At 35.1% G+C, this 20,193-nt stretch overlaps 2 protein-coding genes and 1 pseudogene across 2 annotated transcripts; 1 reads left to right on the forward strand and 2 right to left on the reverse strand.

Annotated features, from left to right (window-relative positions):
- Positions 1 to 2,831: 2,831 nt before the first annotated feature.
- Positions 2,832 to 3,446, reverse strand: LOC149239631 (uncharacterized). The gene is made up of 2 exons (XM_089369926.1): positions 3,318 to 3,446; positions 2,832 to 3,122 (listed from the first exon to the last, which is right to left on the reverse strand). The coding sequence occupies exons 1-2, from the start codon at positions 3,444 to 3,446 to the stop codon at positions 2,832 to 2,834; spliced, it is 420 nt and encodes a 139-aa protein (XP_089226052.1).
- Positions 3,447 to 3,479: 33 nt separating this feature from the next.
- On the reverse strand, positions 3,480 to 4,298 carry LOC149239632 (uncharacterized). Its single transcript, XM_089369927.1, has one exon. It carries the CDS (start codon positions 4,296 to 4,298, stop codon positions 3,480 to 3,482), a length of 819 nt encoding a protein of 272 aa, XP_089226053.1.
- Positions 4,299 to 17,169: 12,871 nt separating this feature from the next.
- Positions 17,170 to 18,487, forward strand: LOC149239633 (2-hydroxyisoflavanone dehydratase pseudogene; annotated as a pseudogene).
- The last annotated feature ends 1,706 nt before the right edge of the window (positions 18,488 to 20,193 follow it).

The following is a 20,193-nucleotide window of genomic DNA, read 5'->3' on the forward strand; positions in this document are numbered from 1 at the left end:
CAGTAATACCATACAAATATGAAAAAAAATATTGGTTAATCGACATCATTTTAAGTGGTTAGATATAATAATTATTATTTTATGTGGTTATTTACAATGATTATAATCTTGTTTAAACTTGAAAAAAACATTTTCAAAAATTTATAAATTATAAATTTTTATTTTAAATATTTATGAATATGAATTATAAATATTTTTTTAAATATATATTTAAAAAAATCCTCTCTCGAAAAAAATTGAAAGTGAAGATTAATAATTTTTAAAAATAATTTAATATAATTATAATTTTTAACATCAAAATTTGTAATCTTTGTTTCTACATTCATCATTATTTTTTTATTTTATTTTTTTTTTTGTAAAGAAAATTCATAATTTCATAAAGAGAAATTACATGTTGTGGATGCCCGAAGGCATATGCTGTAAACGTGGCTTTTTGTCCACTGTCAAAAACAAATATATACATAGAAACCCAAAAGGGTATGCTGTTCTGATGCAAATAACCACTATGTAAAAAACCAAAATTCACCCACACAGGGGTAGACAAACATATTTACTATTCTGTTATATACAGAGCAAAATTCTATAAATGTTCAGTATCAAAAGGCTGTGAAATTAGGGGCTGTTGCCCCTTTGTAGTCCCTCATCTATATATGGCCTGTGAAAATAATGATAGATCCCTGTAGGTGTATGTTCGGCGATCATCCACTCTCCAAGAGGACGATGCGTCGCTTCTTTCGATAGCTTGTCAGCAATTTCATTTTTTTCCTTGTAGATATGAGAAACACAAATCTGATCAAAGAATGTTTTGAAAAAAACAATTTCTTCCATAATAGTTCTCAAAGAGTATGTAGAGCAAATAGCTATATTGTTAAACCAATCAGTCACTATCTTTGAATCTCCATAAATTTGTATATTTCGACATTGTTTCAGAATAGCAAAGTATAGCAGATGGCGAAGTGTTATCAATTCAGCATGATTTTTGGTGCCGGGTCCTAGACCCAAACAAATCTGGAAGTAGTGTGCTTCAGAAAGGTAGAAGCAAATGCCACCCCCACAGCCATGCCATTGGGCAGCACCATTATAATAGGCCCATGGGATCAATCTGTTTATTTGTTCATGTTGTATAATTCTAGGTCTCTTTTGGTTGTCATCGTTTGGAAGTTCTTCATATGTAGCACAAATTTGTGGGGGGAGAAGATTCCAGTTTACCAATTTATCTTCAAAGATTTTATTATTTCTCTTGAGCCAGATGTACCATGAGACTAGGAGAGGAAGGTTTCTTGATTTTGCCATAGCTACTGTACTCCACCAGTTTTCCCAAGCCGTTGTTATATCGACCCCCTGCCAGTTCATAGTCATATTTAGAGATAGTAGGACTTGTGACCATATACTCCTGGTGGTTGGGCAAGTAAGGAAAAGATGCTGGGTCGATTCTTCTTCTTGGAGGCAAAGTACACACCGGGTAGGACCCAAAAATGCCCTTCTTTTCAGATAGGATCCAGTGGGGACCTTATCTTCTAATATGTTCCACATCAACAGTCTGGTGCGTGGAGGAGCTTTTAATTTCCATAAGGTATCCCACTAGCTTCTTAAGACCTCCAGTTTTTTGACTGCTATTATTGTGTCATACCCCTGTTTTGGTGTGTGTTTCCCAGTTTTTGAGTGGGCTCAAATAAGTTCATCCTCAACATTCTGTAATCTAACATGTGATTCTATAAGTTCCTGAAGGTATATTTGCCAAATTCTACTCCATTCAATTGGTATATGCCAGTGCGGATCAGTTAGCCAGCCTTGTGTATGGAATGTAGAATTTTGCTGGTCCCCAATCTGTCCCAGAAACTTTATGCCCCTGTTGTTTAGGTGTTGTATCAGTCCAACTAGTAGTAGATGGGAGTTACCACTACCTGTCCAAGGATCAATGCCAATTTGGACCGAGGCACCATTGCCAATTTTCCATAGTAAGCCATCCTTGATGATAGAAGTAGAACTGAGTATGGCCCTCCAAATCACTGAGATGCCCTTCCTGTTCCAAGATGGGCTTCTAATCCAGTCTATGATAGTCAACGACCAGATGTATTTATGAAGAATAACCTCAACCCAAAGACTATTTTGTTTTAGTAAAAGCCAACTCTGTTTGGCTGCCAAGGCTTGAGCAAAGGCAAGAAGTAATTTAAGTCCCTAGCCTCCCCACTTCTTAGGAGTAGTAATTTTTGCCCATTTTACCCAGCAAATGGTTTACCCTCCTTACTTCCATTCTAGAGGAATTTAAAACAAATTTGTTGAATTCTGTGAAGAATCCCTCTTGGAATCCAGGCAAGTGACATCTAGTACACCGGGGTGGCTTCGAGGACTGATTTGATAAGTATCAGTCTGCCTGCCCTAGAGAGGAACCTATGACACCAACAACTTATTGTCTTCTCCACTTTTGTGATGAGCCAGGTCCAGTTAGCAATCTTATAACCATCTGGTTTTAGTCTGAAGCCCAAATATTTCAATCCCCCCATCAATTCAGTTGCTTGAAAGGGAAAATTTTGAGTGGCTAACTGAGATTCCTGTAGGGTACATTCAGATAGAGAGATGGTGGATTTTTCTCTGTTGATCTCCATTCCCGTGGCTCTGTAGAACAGGATCAGGATCTCATTCAATGAATTCGTGTCCCGGACACTCCCATTTAAGAAGATCAATATGTCATCTACAAAAAGTAGATGTGTCAAGTAGAAATGTTCCATAATTTTTAGACCTTGAAGGCCCCCCCTTCTTTTTTCTGTAGCTATGCATCTGCTCAACCCTTCCATGACTATTAAGAAAAGAAGTGGTGATAAAGGGCATCCCTACGTTATCCCTCTATCAATATTGAAAGTGGGCGATGCTGAACCATTAATGAGAATGGCAAAAGAAACAGAGGAGATGCAACCCATGATCCAGTTGATAAGAGCAGGGGGGAATCCCAAGTGAGTGATAATCATCTTGATGTACAGCCAATTCACTTTGTCAAAGGCCTTTGCCAGATCAATTTTGAGAGTGAGTCCCTTGAGATTTTTGAGTATGATGGAGTGGAGGGCTTCCTGGGCTATACCAATGGCATCCTGTATATGTCTATGGTGGAGGAAAGAAAATTGCTCCTGAGAGATGTGGTTAGATAATATAGGCTTGATGCGATTGGTGATGATTTTAGAAATGATTTTGTATAGATAGTTGCAAAGGGATATAGGCCTGAAGTCATTAAAGGAGGATGGCGAATCTATCTTAGGAATCAAGGCCAAGTAGGTGAAGTTAATGGGGGGGGGGGGGTGGATGTGTCCAGTGGTTCTGCTTACTTCAATGATAGCAAGTAGGTCCCATCCCAGTAACTCCAGGAAAGCCAAATAGAACTCCACTGGCCAGCCGTCCGGGCCAGGACTCTTATCTTTCTTGAACCATTTGAGAGTTCCTTCCAATTCCTCCATGGTGACCGTTTGAGTTAAATCCTCTGCAGCATCCTATTCCACAAACCTTGGAAAGTGGCCAGCCAAGTTTATGATGTCCGGGAGATTGATGGCTGCCGATGCTGTAAATTGTTTTTTGAAATGTGTAATCCCCAATCTAGCTAATTGAGGGTGAGTTGAGGCCCATCCATCAGGCTCACAGGGCATCTGCCATATAGTGTTGGTGGCCTTTCTTCCGTTTGCAAAATTGTGGAAAAATTTGGTATTACCATCTCCCGCTTGAAGCCAGGTGGCTCTACTTTTCAATCTCCATTTTTCTTCCTTTTCCAGTAGTATATTATTCTTTTGGTTCTCCAGCAAAACCAGATGTATTTTAGTCTCCTTCGATAAGAAACCCAACCTCTGTTCATCCGTTAGCTGTGCAATCTGTAATTCAATGTCAAAAAGATGTTGTTCATCTCTCAACTTCTTCCTCTTTGACCACTGCTCTGTCAATGTCCTGAGTTTGTTAAACCTAATACAGAAGTCCGCAGCCAACCTGTGTTCCCTCAGAGGGGGTTGAGCTCTCCAGAACTCAGTCACCAGGTTGATGTAGTCAGGATCTTTTAGGTGTCCAGTAAAGCATTTGTAGGGGGAATGCGGCTTTTTTGATGGACCGGTGATTTGGAGAAAAATGGGTAGATGATCAGATGATCCCCCAGAACCCACCCATTGTCGATATAGGGGGATGTAATGGATGAGATCTTCATGTATCAAGAACCGATCCAATCGTCGACCCAGGGCAGCATCCTCCGTCCGCCTATTATGCCAGGTGGGCAGTTTCTTGTTCATAGGAACATCAACTAATTTTCTGGTATCCAGTAGAGTTCTCATCTGATCAGAAATAGGGTCGATTTGAGCATGATGTCCCCAGGATTATTCTATGCCCAAGGAAAAGTTTAGATCCCCTCCAATAATGGTGGTGTTTGAAACAAGATTATGTTCCAACAAATTGTGCTAAAATTCCAATATGTTCTGATTAGGTGCATAAATGTTGATCAGTTTTAATTGAAGTCCCAGCTCCCCAAAAAATATGTCCATGCCAATAAACCCCATACCGCCCCAGGTGGATATATGCTTGAAAATTTTAGGATTGATGCCAATTGCAAGACCGCCAGATCTGCCTATGGCATCCATGCCTTGGAATACCCAGCCCGACAGAATCGAGAGTAGGGTTCTGGTTATGTTATCAGAAGTGCCAAGGGTTTCCTGAAGGAAAAGGATGTCACAGTATGTATCCTTTAACAGCCTTTTGATAGCCAATCTCTTCTGGGGGTTGGCTAATCCCCTGCAGTTGTAGGAGAGCCAAATCATGGGGAAACATGGGCAATGGGCTCCAATGCTCTAAGCACCCTCTCAATGGTGGTTTGTTGGCCCCTCGCTACATCTACCACCGCTGAGTTTATGGCAGTTTTGATCTTGGATGGGTGCCCTTTGGCTGGTTTATGAAGCTTGGTCCTTCCTTGGGAGAGGCCCAATCCAAGAAGCGGAGGTTTAGGTTGCACTATGGATCGGAGGTTGTAGGGATGGGATCCTAGCCCAGAAGGGGAGGAAGTGTGAGAAGGGGGGGTGGAAAATTCCCTGAGGGAAGTAGGAGTGGTGAGAACGTGGGTGGGGGAGGAAATAAGGAACAAGGGATGGAGGGAATAGTGCAATGTACAGATGAGGAGGGATGCAAAGATGTATGCAGTGCATTTAACATAACACCTGAAAAAAGAGCAGCGGATATTGGGAAAGACTCATTACCCGGTAGAGAAGTTGCTTTCACTGCAGATTTGGAGCGAGTCCGAGGTGGTGAGGATGAAACTTTTCTCCGGTTCCCAGCCTTCTTTGTAGCGCCCACCACAGCTTCAGATGGTGCCTCTCCTTGTTCCTGTTCTCCCTTGTTTTGCTCTTCAGAGGTCTGTTGCTTCGTCCCCTTCGAGATTTCAGTGGTCACCGAAGAATGTAGAGGGAAATCCTTGTATAGGTGACCCACTTTGTGGCACCTCCTGCAGCGGAATGGGACTCCTTCATAGTCCAGAAGTTGTTTTTGTGAGAAGTGCCTCCTGTGAAGAGTAATTTTTTCCTCAAGTCCTGCCTTGGTGTCAAGGTGTACCAATATCCTTGCCATAGTCATGATTCCTGTTTTTTCAAAGGACTTGTCATGTTCAAGGTAGGTCCCCAGTGCATCTCTAATACGTTTGAACAACTGAGGGGTCCAAAATTGCATAGGTAATCCAGGTAGTCTAACCTAGATAGGTCCTGCTCCGGATCGAATGGAGGATCCCATCGCTTTAATAGAACTGGTGCAAGCTCAATATGCCAGTAGCCCGATAATATCCATTCTGTATACTCCTCCCTATGAAAGCGGAGGGCAAACCATCCTCTGGCCAATACCCTAATAACAGGAAGTTCTTTCAGCAGGGAGCCCCATATCTCCACTGTCCATTGACGCAGTTTCTCCACCGTGTAGTTCCTACCTCTAACATAGCCAACAAGAACTTTCCTCGCCGTGTCCATGGCATCCACCATTTAAACGTCCTCTCTGAAGGTCAGGTTGATATCAGTGTCCACAGCTCTGAGACACCGGCCCTTTTTCAGATTATCCGAGCGCCATCCCGTAGGGTAATCTTGAAGAAGGTTCCGACATGGTTCTGAGGAGCTATGCTGCGCCGAATGAGTAGGTCGAGGATTTGGGATAGGTGAGCTGAAACAACTAGAGTGAATTGGGGAATGCGGGTTGAGATTGCACGAGCGCGGGTGAAAGTAGGATTGTGCAGGTCGCGGGGGGTTGGACGGGCCAGTTTGTGCCAGGGAGATGGAGGGAGGGTGCATAGGCAGGGAGTGCTGTGGGGGAGGAGGAGGGGGATGTTGCAGGAGATATGGCAGGGGGGAGTCGAAGGAGGGGGAAGCCTGTAAACTGGAGCCGAGGAGATTCAGGGTTGCCAGAGAGAGGGGGGGACATTCCAAGCCGGGAAGGTCTGCAACATTGATAGCAGGGTGCTGGCGCTTTCCGGAAATGGGTGAGTTTAGTGTCGACTGGACAACAGCTATCATCCGACCCTATTTATGCTACCAAGGGCCCTCAAACGGTGTAGATTGGTGCGCCCAAATCTCTTGCTCAGGCATGGGGTCCTCCTTGTAATCCATGAGGTCTTCTTCCACCATTTTAGCTGATAGTGATACCTGACCTCCATGTGACCAGTGGAAGGTAGGCTGTAATGTTGAAAGGAGTTGACTGTGTTGTTGAACGAAGTTGAGGCCAAAAACAACGGGCAATACCACGCATCAGACAAAAGAAATTCACCGACAGGCTCAACTGTAGAGAACAGAAATCATTAAAAAACCAAACCCGTGGTCAGACCTGCGTAGATAACCATGCTACCATGTCCACAGAAAGCTCACTATTGGCAGAAACCGCGGAACTATAACCTGAAACCCTAGGGTTCTGCCATGGTTAGGGTTCTGGAGCTCCCTTCTGCCGCTGAATCTGTAACTCTATGTCAACATGTCTTTCAATTTAAGAATCTGCAAATCAGTATAAGGTGAATCAAATCTGAGATCTCATTCATCATTATTATTTTTAATATAATTCCTTTATATGATAAAAAATATAATTCATTTATATTATAAAATAATGCTTATTTATAAAACATATACCTTACCAAACCAAATAAAACAATGAAATTGCAAGTTTCAAAATAGAAAAATTTTAAATTTCTATTTTTAATATTATTTATTATCAAATTAATATTTTAATTCTTTTAACTATAGTTCCTTTTAAGTAAGGTTGATCATCATTTTGAACATATTATTTGATTTTTTTCTTCTTATACCGTTTTAAAACATTTTATCTCTCTATCATAATCATTACTTGAATATCAAATATTGAAGATATTATTATTTTTAATTTCCATAAATATATTATTTTTTAATTATTTTTTTTTTTTGGAAAAGTTTATTGATTTAATTTTTTTTTTGGTAAATTTCTTGAAAAGAATATATAAGATTATAATTTTTTTATAGAATTTACTGGCATGTAACATTTTCAGTTATTTATTCTATATATTTCATGAAAAAATATATAAGATTATAAATTTTTTGATAGAATTTACTATCATGTAACATTTTTAGTTATTTATTTTATATTTTCTCACTATTCATTAGATTAAATTTGAATCATTACATTGAGTAACTTTAGAAATGGAATAGCAAGTCACATGACATTAAAACTATTGTGGGAGTAAATTACATAAGATTTTTGTTGTAAAGTCACATCATTATCATGGATATTTTACTTATGCTAGTTATCCACATATTTAATAATGTAAATGTTACATCATCTAAGGAAGAAACATCATTAGCATGCCACAATACGGAAATACACTATTGGACACTAATATAATTTGGAAACCATGTAGGGAAAAGTCATCAAACGTTTAATATTATTAAACATATCGTGAGCATGTTCATCCCTTACTCAATGGCTGTAAGGGAGTCCATCTCTTGAGCATTGTCATAAAATATTACAAAGAAACATAATTTTAAATACAACATAACTTGGTAGAAGTAATCACATTAATCATTATATCATTTACCTATGAATCCTCAAACATTTTGACTTTGTAGCATGGTTGTTTTCATAAGTCAATTATCCTGTAGTGAACATTCCTTCAATCTACGTTGACCACTAGTTCTTTCATTGCCATAATGTTAAATATAATTTGTCCTTCACATGCGTTACAATCATTTCCTGCAAATACAAAATATTTATTGGTGAAGCTTCAAGCATCTTTTCATGTACATAAGACGCATATAAAATATTGATACATACCTCTTTATTAACTATATACATGCATGAATTAAAGTATAGAACTATCAAAACATGTCTATTTATCTTTACACATGTATGGTTATGAAACATGTCGGTCCATCCATAACTCAAATGCATAGGATAAAGTACATAAGCACTACATTTTACTATCATTTCTTTCCAAAAGACACATTATTTTCCTACAGAAAACCATCACAACTATCCATATTATTTTCAATTAAAACTAGCACATTAGCTATGACCTTTGTGCATGTGAATTCATATTCTTTTTCCACAAGAAATTAACCTAACAACTATTATCTTGATACATGTTATCACATATTCTTTTCCAAATGAAGTGAATACCATAGATATTATTCTTGCATGCAAATACATAATATTTTCTAACTAAATCTAACACAATCTTGCATGCAAATAGATAATCTTCTTCGAAAGAAAGATAACCCATTCTTGCAAGAAATTATATAATCTTTTCCAAAGTAAAGCTAACATAATTTTGCATGCGAATACATAACCTTTTCCAAAAAAGTCTAGCCTAATAGTTATTTATCTTTGTGCATATAAGCATACATTCTTTCCTCACAAAAACTATCATAGTAGTTGTTGTCTATGGGCTCAAAAAAGGTTAATCAAACTACATGCCCTTTAAAAAGAATAATAAACTAAAAACATTTACCATCAAGCTCAAAACAAAATCTAAATAATGAAATATACATATATTAAACGCCGAGAATATTCTTCTAATCTATGGACCTCAAAGAATTTCTTGAATGAAGTGTTTATCAAAAGGTATGTGTCATTTTCTACGAAGAAACTAAATGAAAGCATCGTTATTAAATGTCCATACTTGTAATATTACACCTTTTATGTAAATTATAATTATAAATATTAAAAGAAAACTACCACAACTTATTTCTTTGTGCATGAGAATCCATGGAAGTCTTCCAAGAAGGACACCACCGACAGTAAAAATAACAAGCTCTAACAAAGATTATATAGTAACAACCACATACGTCTAGAGAAAACAATAAAGAGAGGGCTTACTACACTTAGTTGTGGGCCCCATCTTTATGCATGGCACCTGCAAATGAGTTTGAAACTTACTTGGTAGAGAAAAGAAAATAAAAATTCAGTGGAACAAGCCTTTGATATACCGCTAGGCTCCCACTCGTCATTCAAAATCACAAAGCACACATGTGCAAGTCCCTTGTGGATCACATCGTAAAAAACCCATATATTTGATTGACTGTCTTAGGTGAATCCATGATGCACATGAAAACCTACACCTGTGGTGTGGATAGAGCCCACACAGCTCCTTCATGAAACCCTTAGTTTGACAGGGTAGCACTCAATGTGGATTCACTTTTATACATCAATTTTTTACACATTTTCATCTCCACTTCTTGGTGTACACATGCAAATAAGGAAATGTTTCTCGTCTTTCATGTGCTTTCTCCTGGCATCTTTGATACCCTCCTATAAAGCTCTGCTTGACACCAATTCATAAGCATCATATTTTTAAGAGACACGTCATGAATCCTTTTCTTTTTTCTTTCGAAGTCAGTTGGGTGGTTATCATAGAACCATAATTGAATCTGGATGCTAATTTTTCTCCACTTCATATAACTCCCTCCTCCTTTATTTTCAACCCATTCTCATGGGTTTAAAACCACTTGTAAGATTTTTAAAATGATTTTTAATTTATTTAATATATTTTGATTATAATTTTAATATATTTAAATTGTAATTTGATTATAATTTTTAATTTAATTTTAATGGTATATAATTAGTTTGTAATTAATTTAATTTTTTAATTGTAATTAAATTAATATTAATTAAGTAATAAATGTTGATTTAATTTAGGATTAGATTTTAATTAAAATTTCTTATTTTTGGTTTAGGGAGTAATTTTTCCAGAATTCTGACAATTTTGACTCTTTAATTTTGAGAGTTCATAAGTTGAGGTTTACTTAGCCAAATGAGGCCCATGATGACTCATTAAGTAGATAAAATTAAGGAGAATAACTCTAAAGTGGTTGCATGACCATATTTGGTCATTAAATGAGTCTAAAATTTAGCTGAAAATTAAGCTCCAAATTTGTTACAAAAACTCATTTTTTGAGTTTAATTTCATTTGCTTGAAGTCTCCGTTAATTGTAGATCCATTCGTTTATGTTCTCTTTGACCAATAAGATATTTACAAGGATCAATAGAAGGCTCATAATTCTTTTTATTTATTTATTTAATTTTAATTTTAATTGAAGATGTTTGTTTTACAGATTTGGTATTTTTTATTTTAATTTGCATTTTAATTGAATTTTGATTGGTTTTGGGAGGAGAACAATTGAGGAGATGAGGAAGAGAAGATTTGAATGAATGAAATTTCTCTTGCAAGAGAAGAAAAATAATTTCGACCAATGAAAATTGTTGGAGCAAATTTGTTCTTCAACAACTCTCCTATTTGGAATTTATTTTTGTAATTATAATTAGTGGTTTGTAGAATGTTAGGGGCTTATCTTCTCTGCAACATTGTTTTCTTAAAGCACTATTATAATAGGGATTTCATGCTGTAGGTAGAGAGGGTCAATCTCAGATCTGAGAATTATTGGGATTTGTCTATTTCCATTCCGAACTATGTATGAGAGGTAGAGTTTGCACTATTGTAGCTCTTGCTTTTAGCAGTAGAGTTTATGCTTTGGAGGAGATTGTAGGGGATCAGATTTAAGCAAAAGAGCAGGAGACATTTGTATTAGAAATAATATTATTTTTAATGTGAAATTTCATTCTTGATGACATAATTATGTTAATTGGAGTTATATTGTGCATTACTGTCAATATGAATACCTGCCTTATAGATTATCTATCTAATATGATTGTCCCATGATCTGTTCTCAGTTATATATTTTTCTATGATATGTTAAAACGAGATTTCTGAGTAACTATTTACACAGAAATCTGTCATCTAATTCTAATTTAATTTCCATTGGCATTATACGAACTACTTCCTAATGTTATTGGTTCATCATTCATTGTTAATAGATATCTGAACAACATGTTTGGTAATTATAATATTAGTTAATTGAACTATTTCATTAGCTATATATTCATCTTAAGCCAAACATGTTAAAATCCCAATTATGTTAATATCTTTCTCTCAGTTGGGTTAGATCTACATCTTCCTAACTAAGATAGGCTTAGGATTTATTTCTTTTTGCTTGGATTCTAGGATTAGTTTGCATTTAGATTAATAATTACACTTCTAGATGTCCTCTTATCAAAGAGGAAAACTTTAATTGTGGCTTGGCTGAGCCTTAGATCATCCTAAGAACCACTTTCTTGCTTGAGCTCAACAAGAGGGCTAATTTGATGTCTCTTCTCTATTAGTAGAAAATGGCATACTTTAAGCCAGTAGAGATAGAGAGAAGGTAACTGGACCTAGTTTAACCAGTTGGAACCACTGTTATAAACGAAAAAGGAGCTACTTTGAGTTCTCGATCGGGTGGTCTCCCTTATAATGTTGAATGGTCATTTCGAGCCTACAATAGAATGATACTTAGAATGATTTGTTTTGATTTTTGGTTAGCACTGGTTGTCATTTGTTCCTACATAAACTTTTCACAGTCACCTTGAAACAAAAATCCTACCCAGATTGAAAGTTTATGTGTGAGTTGGATTTGTTGTTCTAAATAAAAGGACAATTGATCCACCAAAAAATAGCCTCTAACTTTGAGCTCACAGATCAAATGATTAGGAAGTTTATGAGCTTCCTTGCATCCAATTTATGGGATATACGCGTATAAGTACTTTTACCCTTCCAATCTTATAGACTAACTAGTCACCCACTAAGTAGAAAGATGAAAGAATGGATTTCTGAATGATTGACGCATTTTCAATTTTTTTGCAGGGCTTTTACGTCCATTATGAAAAGGGATTAGAAACATATTTTTCCTTCTATGAGAAAGATATTGATAAGAGATGGGGAAAATATTGGCATCAAAATATGCTTTATTGGGATACCATATACAAATATTTGGACACTCTATGCCTAAGCATTGAGCACTCAACAACTAATTTCTAGCCTTGGCATACATAATGTAAGAAATAAGAAATAATTTTGCTACAAATTTATCACTTGAGCTTGTCAGTTTGGTTTAGATTAAGTGGTTTAAACAAATGTTACTATCCTCCACAATAGGGTTTAATTCTTGCATATGGAATATTGAGCTCATAATGACTATTTCCTGGAATTACTTCAGGCCTTATTGTCTATATAGTCCCTCAATGATCAAAACATGTATATTCCTCATTTCAAATATAAATATATTTCTAATTTAAGAAAAAAAAAAACCTCACATGAAGCTATGGAAGCATATTTGAAGGGAAATATCTCCATAATTAAGCATTACTATGTGATACCTTCATGTAACACACTTTGAAATCAATTCTCTTGAAATGATGATGATACACATGGACAAATTCTCATAGTACAATCATTAGATCAAGATTGTATGATATGGTTGAATAAGCAAAAGGGAAGTATTAATTTAGATTCATGGCTATTATTGAGATATATAAAGAAGAGGATTAATGGTGGAAACCAAATAGAACATCAAATGTTAAGAAATAATTGTATAAAATTTCATTAAATATAGAAAAAAAGGTTTATTGGTTCAAAAAAATATGTTCACCTTAATAATATCATATATGCATGGTCACCAAGTAGGATGGATATGAGAGAAAATAAAAATAAATGAGAAGAGATTTGCAACACGTAAAGCATACCAAGAATATACTAAACATAATTTTTAGAGTGAGACTATGCCATGTTTCCTTAAGTATTTATTAAAAGGCATAACTCTAGAATACAATGATAGTTATCTTACTTATATTTGTTTACTTGAATAATTTTAACCATGATATATTTAAGAATGGGTTTCACAATGATATTATACATGCACATACAAAAATAATATGTTGAAAATTGTATGTTAATACTGAATCTAGATATTATATATAAATTGAGAAAAAATTTCAAAATATTACAATTTAAATACATTTTGTAACAATTATATATTGACCATTTCGAAATTGAAATCCACACATTTGGAATCATAATTGACACTTTAGTACTTCAAAATTCAACATTTTTGAAATAACATTTTTTTGGGTTCAAAATTGTTCAAAATTTCCCATTTGAATCTAAAAACAATAGTTTTGAAAACCAATATCACCACTTTCTGAACCTAATCTTTCATTTTATAAAGACTCATATTGCCACTTCCAAAATCTAAACTCATAACACATTTTATTGCATAGTTTTCATAAACAAGTTGGGAATAATAGAGAAATCTAGTTAGTCTTAGATTAATTCATTATTAGTCACTTGTTGTAGAGTGTTGATATTTTATTTTTTTATTTAGGATTCAGTTCCTATTTATTAGGGAGTTATTCAAACTCCTCAACAAACATGAAATCCTATATATGTAAGAGATTTATTCCTGATGAATAGATGCGTCCTTTGTGGACACTCTCTTGGTGAATTAACCTCACCTAGGAGCCGACCCTTTCTTTCATAGTTTGTTCATCATTAATTTTATGTTGGTATCAAAGTGTCATGTGATAGTTGGGTGAGATTGTGCAGAGGTTGAGCCTATCATGCATTTTTTGTTGTTGGGAGAGATATGCACTTTGTGTATTTTGTTTGGTGCCTTGTGTAAAATTGTGAAGTTCTGTGGCATGCGACCCAAGTGAATATTTATTTTTTTCTTTCCCCGTGGGCAAGAAGTGTGGGAGAAGAGATCTATTTTAAGCTACGCTAGATTGGGGCCTAAGATGCTATGATGTTATAAATCTCTTGTACTACTATAAATCTTGTCACCATTATTTTTTATTGGAATCGACCTTCTATGTTGTGAGTGATTAGTGTTGACATGAGAGTTTAAGCAATTGGTGATGAGATTCACTTGAGATTGTTCTCTTTTCAAATCTAGTTGGAGGATGAAGCTAGCGTAAAGGTTTCTACCGAGGTCCAAGTGTCAGTTGATGGCTCTGTGAGTTGAGTAAACACAAGAGTGGGTGAGCGAGCGTGTAACCAATGAGCAACAAACATTTTTGGCATGAGTGACCACGTTGGAGGTGTCTATTTTTTTTTTGCTACAGCCTACCAACAATGCATTCATGCAGAGTGGGCATGTGTGTCAGATCATCGTTCGAATTTTAATGTTGCAAACTTGAGGTGAGGGACATGCGGACTTGTGTTTGGAGTGATTATATTTTCTTATGGAGTTGGATAGTTATTTGATGGTGTTGGCTGATGATTAGAGGAGTGTTGAACCCTCCTTTCTTGCCTATGCATTGAATCCTGTGCCATATGATTCAATGCCAATTGGGATATGTTTTTTTACTCTACTACTCTGAGGTTGAGGTTGGGATGATTGGTAGAAGGTTGCCCTATTTCCTATTTATGTGGTCATCTTGCTATGTTAGATGTTCTTTGTGCTAGAAGTAGCATCATGATCACAATCATAGTGTGTGTGTGTGTGATTGTTGTTGTTGGAGATTGATTGCACTGCAATCCCATGTACTTGATTTTCTCAAGATGGGGGTGCTCCTTGACATTTGAAAGTTCCAAAAGAAATTCATGCAACCTGTGGGGAAGATCGCCGAGGATTTCAGGATTGATTGTCCATGATTGGTGGCACTGAGAAAAGTAAAGCACCATTCACATAGAGCTCAAGATTGTAGGTTGATGGATCCCACACATTCAATTCTGTTTTCACTAGAGGTTGGCAGTTGTGTTATTTTTCTCGTTCAAAGAGGATCAAAAGGATGTGAATATCAAAGTTTTGGTTGAGTAGTCATGTTGGCTGTGATGATTACATTATGTGATTTGTTAGTAGATCTACAAAAAGGAGCAAACATTGCAGAGAGAAAATTCATGGAGGATTCAACAACAACTAATGAATTGAAGAAAGTTAATTGCCTTTTTAAAGTAGGGGTGGTGAATTCAATAATTTGGTTGCTAATGATAAAGAGAAATATGCAATAACAGTAAAATTTAATGATGGATATTTGTTTTATGAAAATAAATTGCAGGTATTTTTGAAAAGAATTTGATTGATAAAGTGTTGTTTTCTTTAGATGACCAAGAGGTTAATGATCTGGCCCCTCATAGTAGAAGCAACCTAAAATCATAATGAGAGTGTTATCACAATAGTAGAGAAAGAAGAACATGAAGAAAAATCCATATCAACAATTAAGGAAACAAGTTAGTTTAAAGTTGTTCAAATAGATTATGATGCACATATAAAACTTATTAAAGAATGGATTGAATATTCTTTTGAAAAAATTGACGTAGGTCTCAAAGCAACATCTGGAGTTATATGCTTAATGGTGGAGGTTCTTGAAAATGAGAAAAATGGTGAATCAATAAATAATTTTGATGACATAGAAATAGAAAATGTGGTGGATACATATGAAGAGATTCATGGTATTTTGATGCATTGGAGCACAAAGGAAATTAGATGTTATTATGAATTGATGAGGCAACAATGAAGTGAATAAGAACTAGATAAATGTAAAGTGCAACACTTCACTTATGAATCTAATGTAGAAGAACTAGATAAATGTAAAGTGCAACACTTCACTTATGAATATAATGTAGAATTTGTAAGTATTGAATACAAAACTATGTGTCAAGAACGTGATTGAGAATCGCAAATTGTGAAAAGAAGACCACAACCCAATTATAACATGCAGTTAAAGAGAAACAAACAAAAGAAGAAACACTGTTATTATTTAAAAGTAAGAATAATAAAAATGAAACTGTTAAAGTCAAACTGTAAGCCTTAGACTTGGACCAAGAGGCATTATTTCATAAGAAAATCCATTTCTCCATTAAGGGGGAGACTTCAAAATAATGGAGAAATCTCGTTAATTCTAAATTAATTTATTATTAATCACTTGTTGTAGAACTGACCATTTCTTTCATAGTTTGTCATTCATTAATTTTATCTCCATCCAAACTTAATAAAATAGGAATGAGCTAGAATCTATAGTCATAAGACATATCACAACTCATTATTTAATGGACACAACTAAAAAGAATATTAAATACATTAAACATTCTTATTTAGTAGACACAACTAAGAAGAATATTGAATATATTAAACATTCTTGTTTGGAACATTTAGTGATTGTGTTGTTCCTTAAAGTTGATAATTTTGATTTAGTATCTTTGAAAACTTTAACTACTTAATAATATAATACTATATTTCTTATCATTAATTAAAAGAAATAATTTAATACAATTTAAAAATAATTAAAAAACTAATTTAATATTATTTAAAAGAAATGTGAGTTTAATAATTAAAAACATATCCCTCTTTAAAAATGTTACACCTATTAATATAAGAAAGCTTGACTAGAGAGTAATAAATATTTTCTCACACTATAGAATCCTAACCCTTTTAAACACCATCACTTTTATTTAAAAATTATTAACAAAATCCTTTAATTTTCACTAATTTATTCCGTCTTTAAACAGTAAACTTCAATAATTTCACAAAGTTCGAGTGGATCGACCCTCATCACATTTATATATTATTTTAAAATTTACACACTCGTACAAAGATGAAGATATTCGATGAATCCACCCTAATAATTTTTTGGAAAAGGATGATGAATCTGTACCACTAAATTTATGACTTTAATGGAGATTTCCCAAAGAGAAAATGTATCCACCTGAAGAAGTTTGTCTTTTGTTATGATTTTTGTAGAAAGAAAACGAATCTACTTTAAGAATCTGATATTGATGTGACTTTTGTTAAGACTTTTGTGGAAAGAAAAAGAATCTACTGTAAGAATTTGGTATGGATGGAAATTTTAGGAAGAAGAGTTCAGCGATGACGAACTGGTATTGTCGTTTAGCACATCGAGTGTGCAATAATGCAGCGAGTATAGATCCCCGCCAATGTGTTCACAGCATTGAATGCAATCTAGCGCTACCTCTGGGATTTTACGATCTGCTCCCTTCTGGTCTCACCATAATTATGGAGTCGTCGTCGTCTTCACCAATCGTATTTGAAGTTCCCAGTTTTATCAGAGTCTACGAAGATGGGACGGTTGAACGCTTGATGGACAGGGGAACGGTACCCACTAATTCACATGATGATAAGTTTGACGAGGAAGTGGCATCCAAGGACGTTGTGTTGGATCCTCAGACAGGCGTCTTCGTTCGGCTCTATCTCCCTCCTCTGCAGGTCACTGATGTAAAACAAAAAGTCCCGGTACTTGTGTACTTTCACGGAGGGGGTTTCTGCGTTGAATCGGCTGCATCGCCACTTTATCACAGCTATCTTAATAAAGTAGCTGCAGAGGCCAAGGTGATTTGTGTGTCCGTGGAGTACCGGAGGGCCCCTGAGCATCGCCTTCCTGCTGCTTATGACGATTGTTTTGGTGTTCTTGAATGGCTTGACAGTCAAGCAGTGGCGCTGGATGGGGTGTCTGTGGATCCGTGGCTCGCTTCTCACGCAGATTTTAGCAACGTTTTCTTTTCAGGAGACAGTGCCGGGGCCAACATCGTGCACCAGATGGGCATCCGTGCCAGTGGAAGGAATTGGGATGGTCTGTGTTTCCAAGGGGCCATTCTGGTCCATCCCTATTTCGGCGGAGAAGAACGAATTGAGTGCGAATTGGCGGCTGAGGTGCAGGGTTTTATTAAGGCGGTCGATGGAATGTGGAGTATCTCTCTGCCGGTGGGAGCGGACAGAGACCACCCTTTTTGCAACCCAGATGGACCCCGTTCTCCGGCTCTGTCCACTCTGGTGTATCTTCGAACGCTTATATTTGTGGCAGAGAAGGATTTTTTAAGAGATCGGGGTATATTGTATTACGAGGCCTTAAAAAGGGCGGGCAAAGATGTCGAGCTCGTTGTGACGGAAGGCGAAAACCACATCTTTCATCTCCTGAATCCAAAGTCTGAGAATGCGCCCTTGATGATGAAACGGATTTTGGATTTCATGGATTCCTCCTCCGATAAGGGAAACGATTGAGACAACTGTGAGTATTTTATTCCATCCGCATGTATCTGTGTGGACAGGGTTTCAAATAGGGCTTCAGTTTAGAAATTGTAGAGGGTAATAGCTTTTACATTCCGTTGATTTAGCTGCAGTATAATGAAAATGCATGAAATTAAAGTTTGTGATTATCTATGTATACTGGGGAGACACATATTGTAGTTAATCAGTTTCTGCTTGGCTTTTGTAGTTCATTAGCTTTTTCCGCATAGACAACTGAGCGATAAATCTTTCCTTTATGGTCAAATCTGTGAATATCATCTAAACGGAAAAGTTACATATAGGATTGTTTTAAAGGTTTTATTATCATGCATTAAAATAAATTATTTAAAAATATTTATTTTATTATATAAAATATAATCAGATTTATTTTATTATATAAAATATTGATTATATAGTAGTTAGTGTTGGATTTTTTTTATGTTAAAAGTTTCGTGTTTTAAAAAAACCCCAATCTCTGATTTCCCATTATGCCTCCCATTTGTAAAAGCCTCCACTTCATATAACTCCTTCCTCCTTTATTTTCAACCCATTCTCATGGGTTTAAAACCACTTGTAAGATTTTTAAAATGATTTTTAATTTATTTAATATATTTTGATTATAATTGTAATATATTTAAATTGTAATCTGATTATAATTATAATTTTAATATATTTTAATTGTAAGTATTATAATTTTTAATTTATTTTAATTTTATTTTAATGGTATATAATTAGTTTGTAATTAATTTAATTTTTTAATTGTAATTAAATTAATATTAATTAAGTAATAAATGTTGATTCAATTTAGGATTAGATTTTAATTAAAATTTCTTAATTTTGGTCTAGGGAGTAATTTTTCTAGAATTCTAACAATTTTGACTCTTTAACTTTGGGAGCTCATAAGTTGAGTTTTACTTAGTCAAATAAGGCCCATGATGACTCATTAAGTAGATAAAATCAAGGAGAATAACTCTAAAGTGGTTGCATGACCATATTTGGTCATTAAATGAGTCTAAAATTTAGCTGAAAATTAAGCTCCAAATTTGTTACAAAAACTCATTTTTTGAGTTTAATTTCATTTGCTTGAAGTCTCTGTTAATTGCAGATCCATTCGTTTATGTTCTCTTTGACCAATAAGATATTTACAAGGATCAACAAAAAGCTCATAATTCTTTTTATTTATTTATTTAATTTTAATTTTAATTGAAGATGTTTGTTTTTCAGATTTGGTATTTTTTATTTTAATTTGCATTTTAATTGAATTTTGATTGGTTTTGGGAGGAGAACAATTGAGGAGATGAGGAAGAGAAGATTTGAATGAATGAAATTTCTCTTGCAAGAGAAGAAAAATAATTTCGACCAATGAAAATTGTTGGAGCAAATTTGTTCTTCAACAACTCTCCTATTTGGAATTCATTTTTGTAATTATAATTAGTGGTTTGTAGAATGTTAGGGGCCTATCTTCTCTGCAACGTTGTTTTCTTAAAGCACTATTGTAATAGGGATTTCATGTTGTAGGTAGAGAGGGTCAATCTCAGATCTAAGAATTATTGGGATTTGTTTTTTCCCATTCCAAACTATGTATGAGAGGTAGAGTTTGCACTATTGTAGCTCTTGCTTTTAGCAGTAGAGTTTATGTTTTGGAGGAGATTGTACGAGATCATATTTAAGCAAAAGAGCAGCAGACATTTGTATTAGAAATACTATTATTTTTAATGTGAAATTTCATTCTTGATGACATAATTATGTTAATTGGAGTTATATTGTGCATTACTGTCAATATGAATACCTGTCTTATAGATTATCTATCTAATATGATTGTCCCATGATCTATTCTCAGTTATATCTTTTTCTA

Source organism: Pinus tabuliformis, chromosome 8, assembly GCF_031772625.1.
Source record: "Pinus tabuliformis cultivar Carrire ecotype Pingquan chromosome 8, CPIR1, whole genome shotgun sequence".
In the NCBI taxonomy this organism is placed as follows: Eukaryota; Viridiplantae; Streptophyta; class Pinopsida; order Pinales; family Pinaceae; genus Pinus; species Pinus tabuliformis.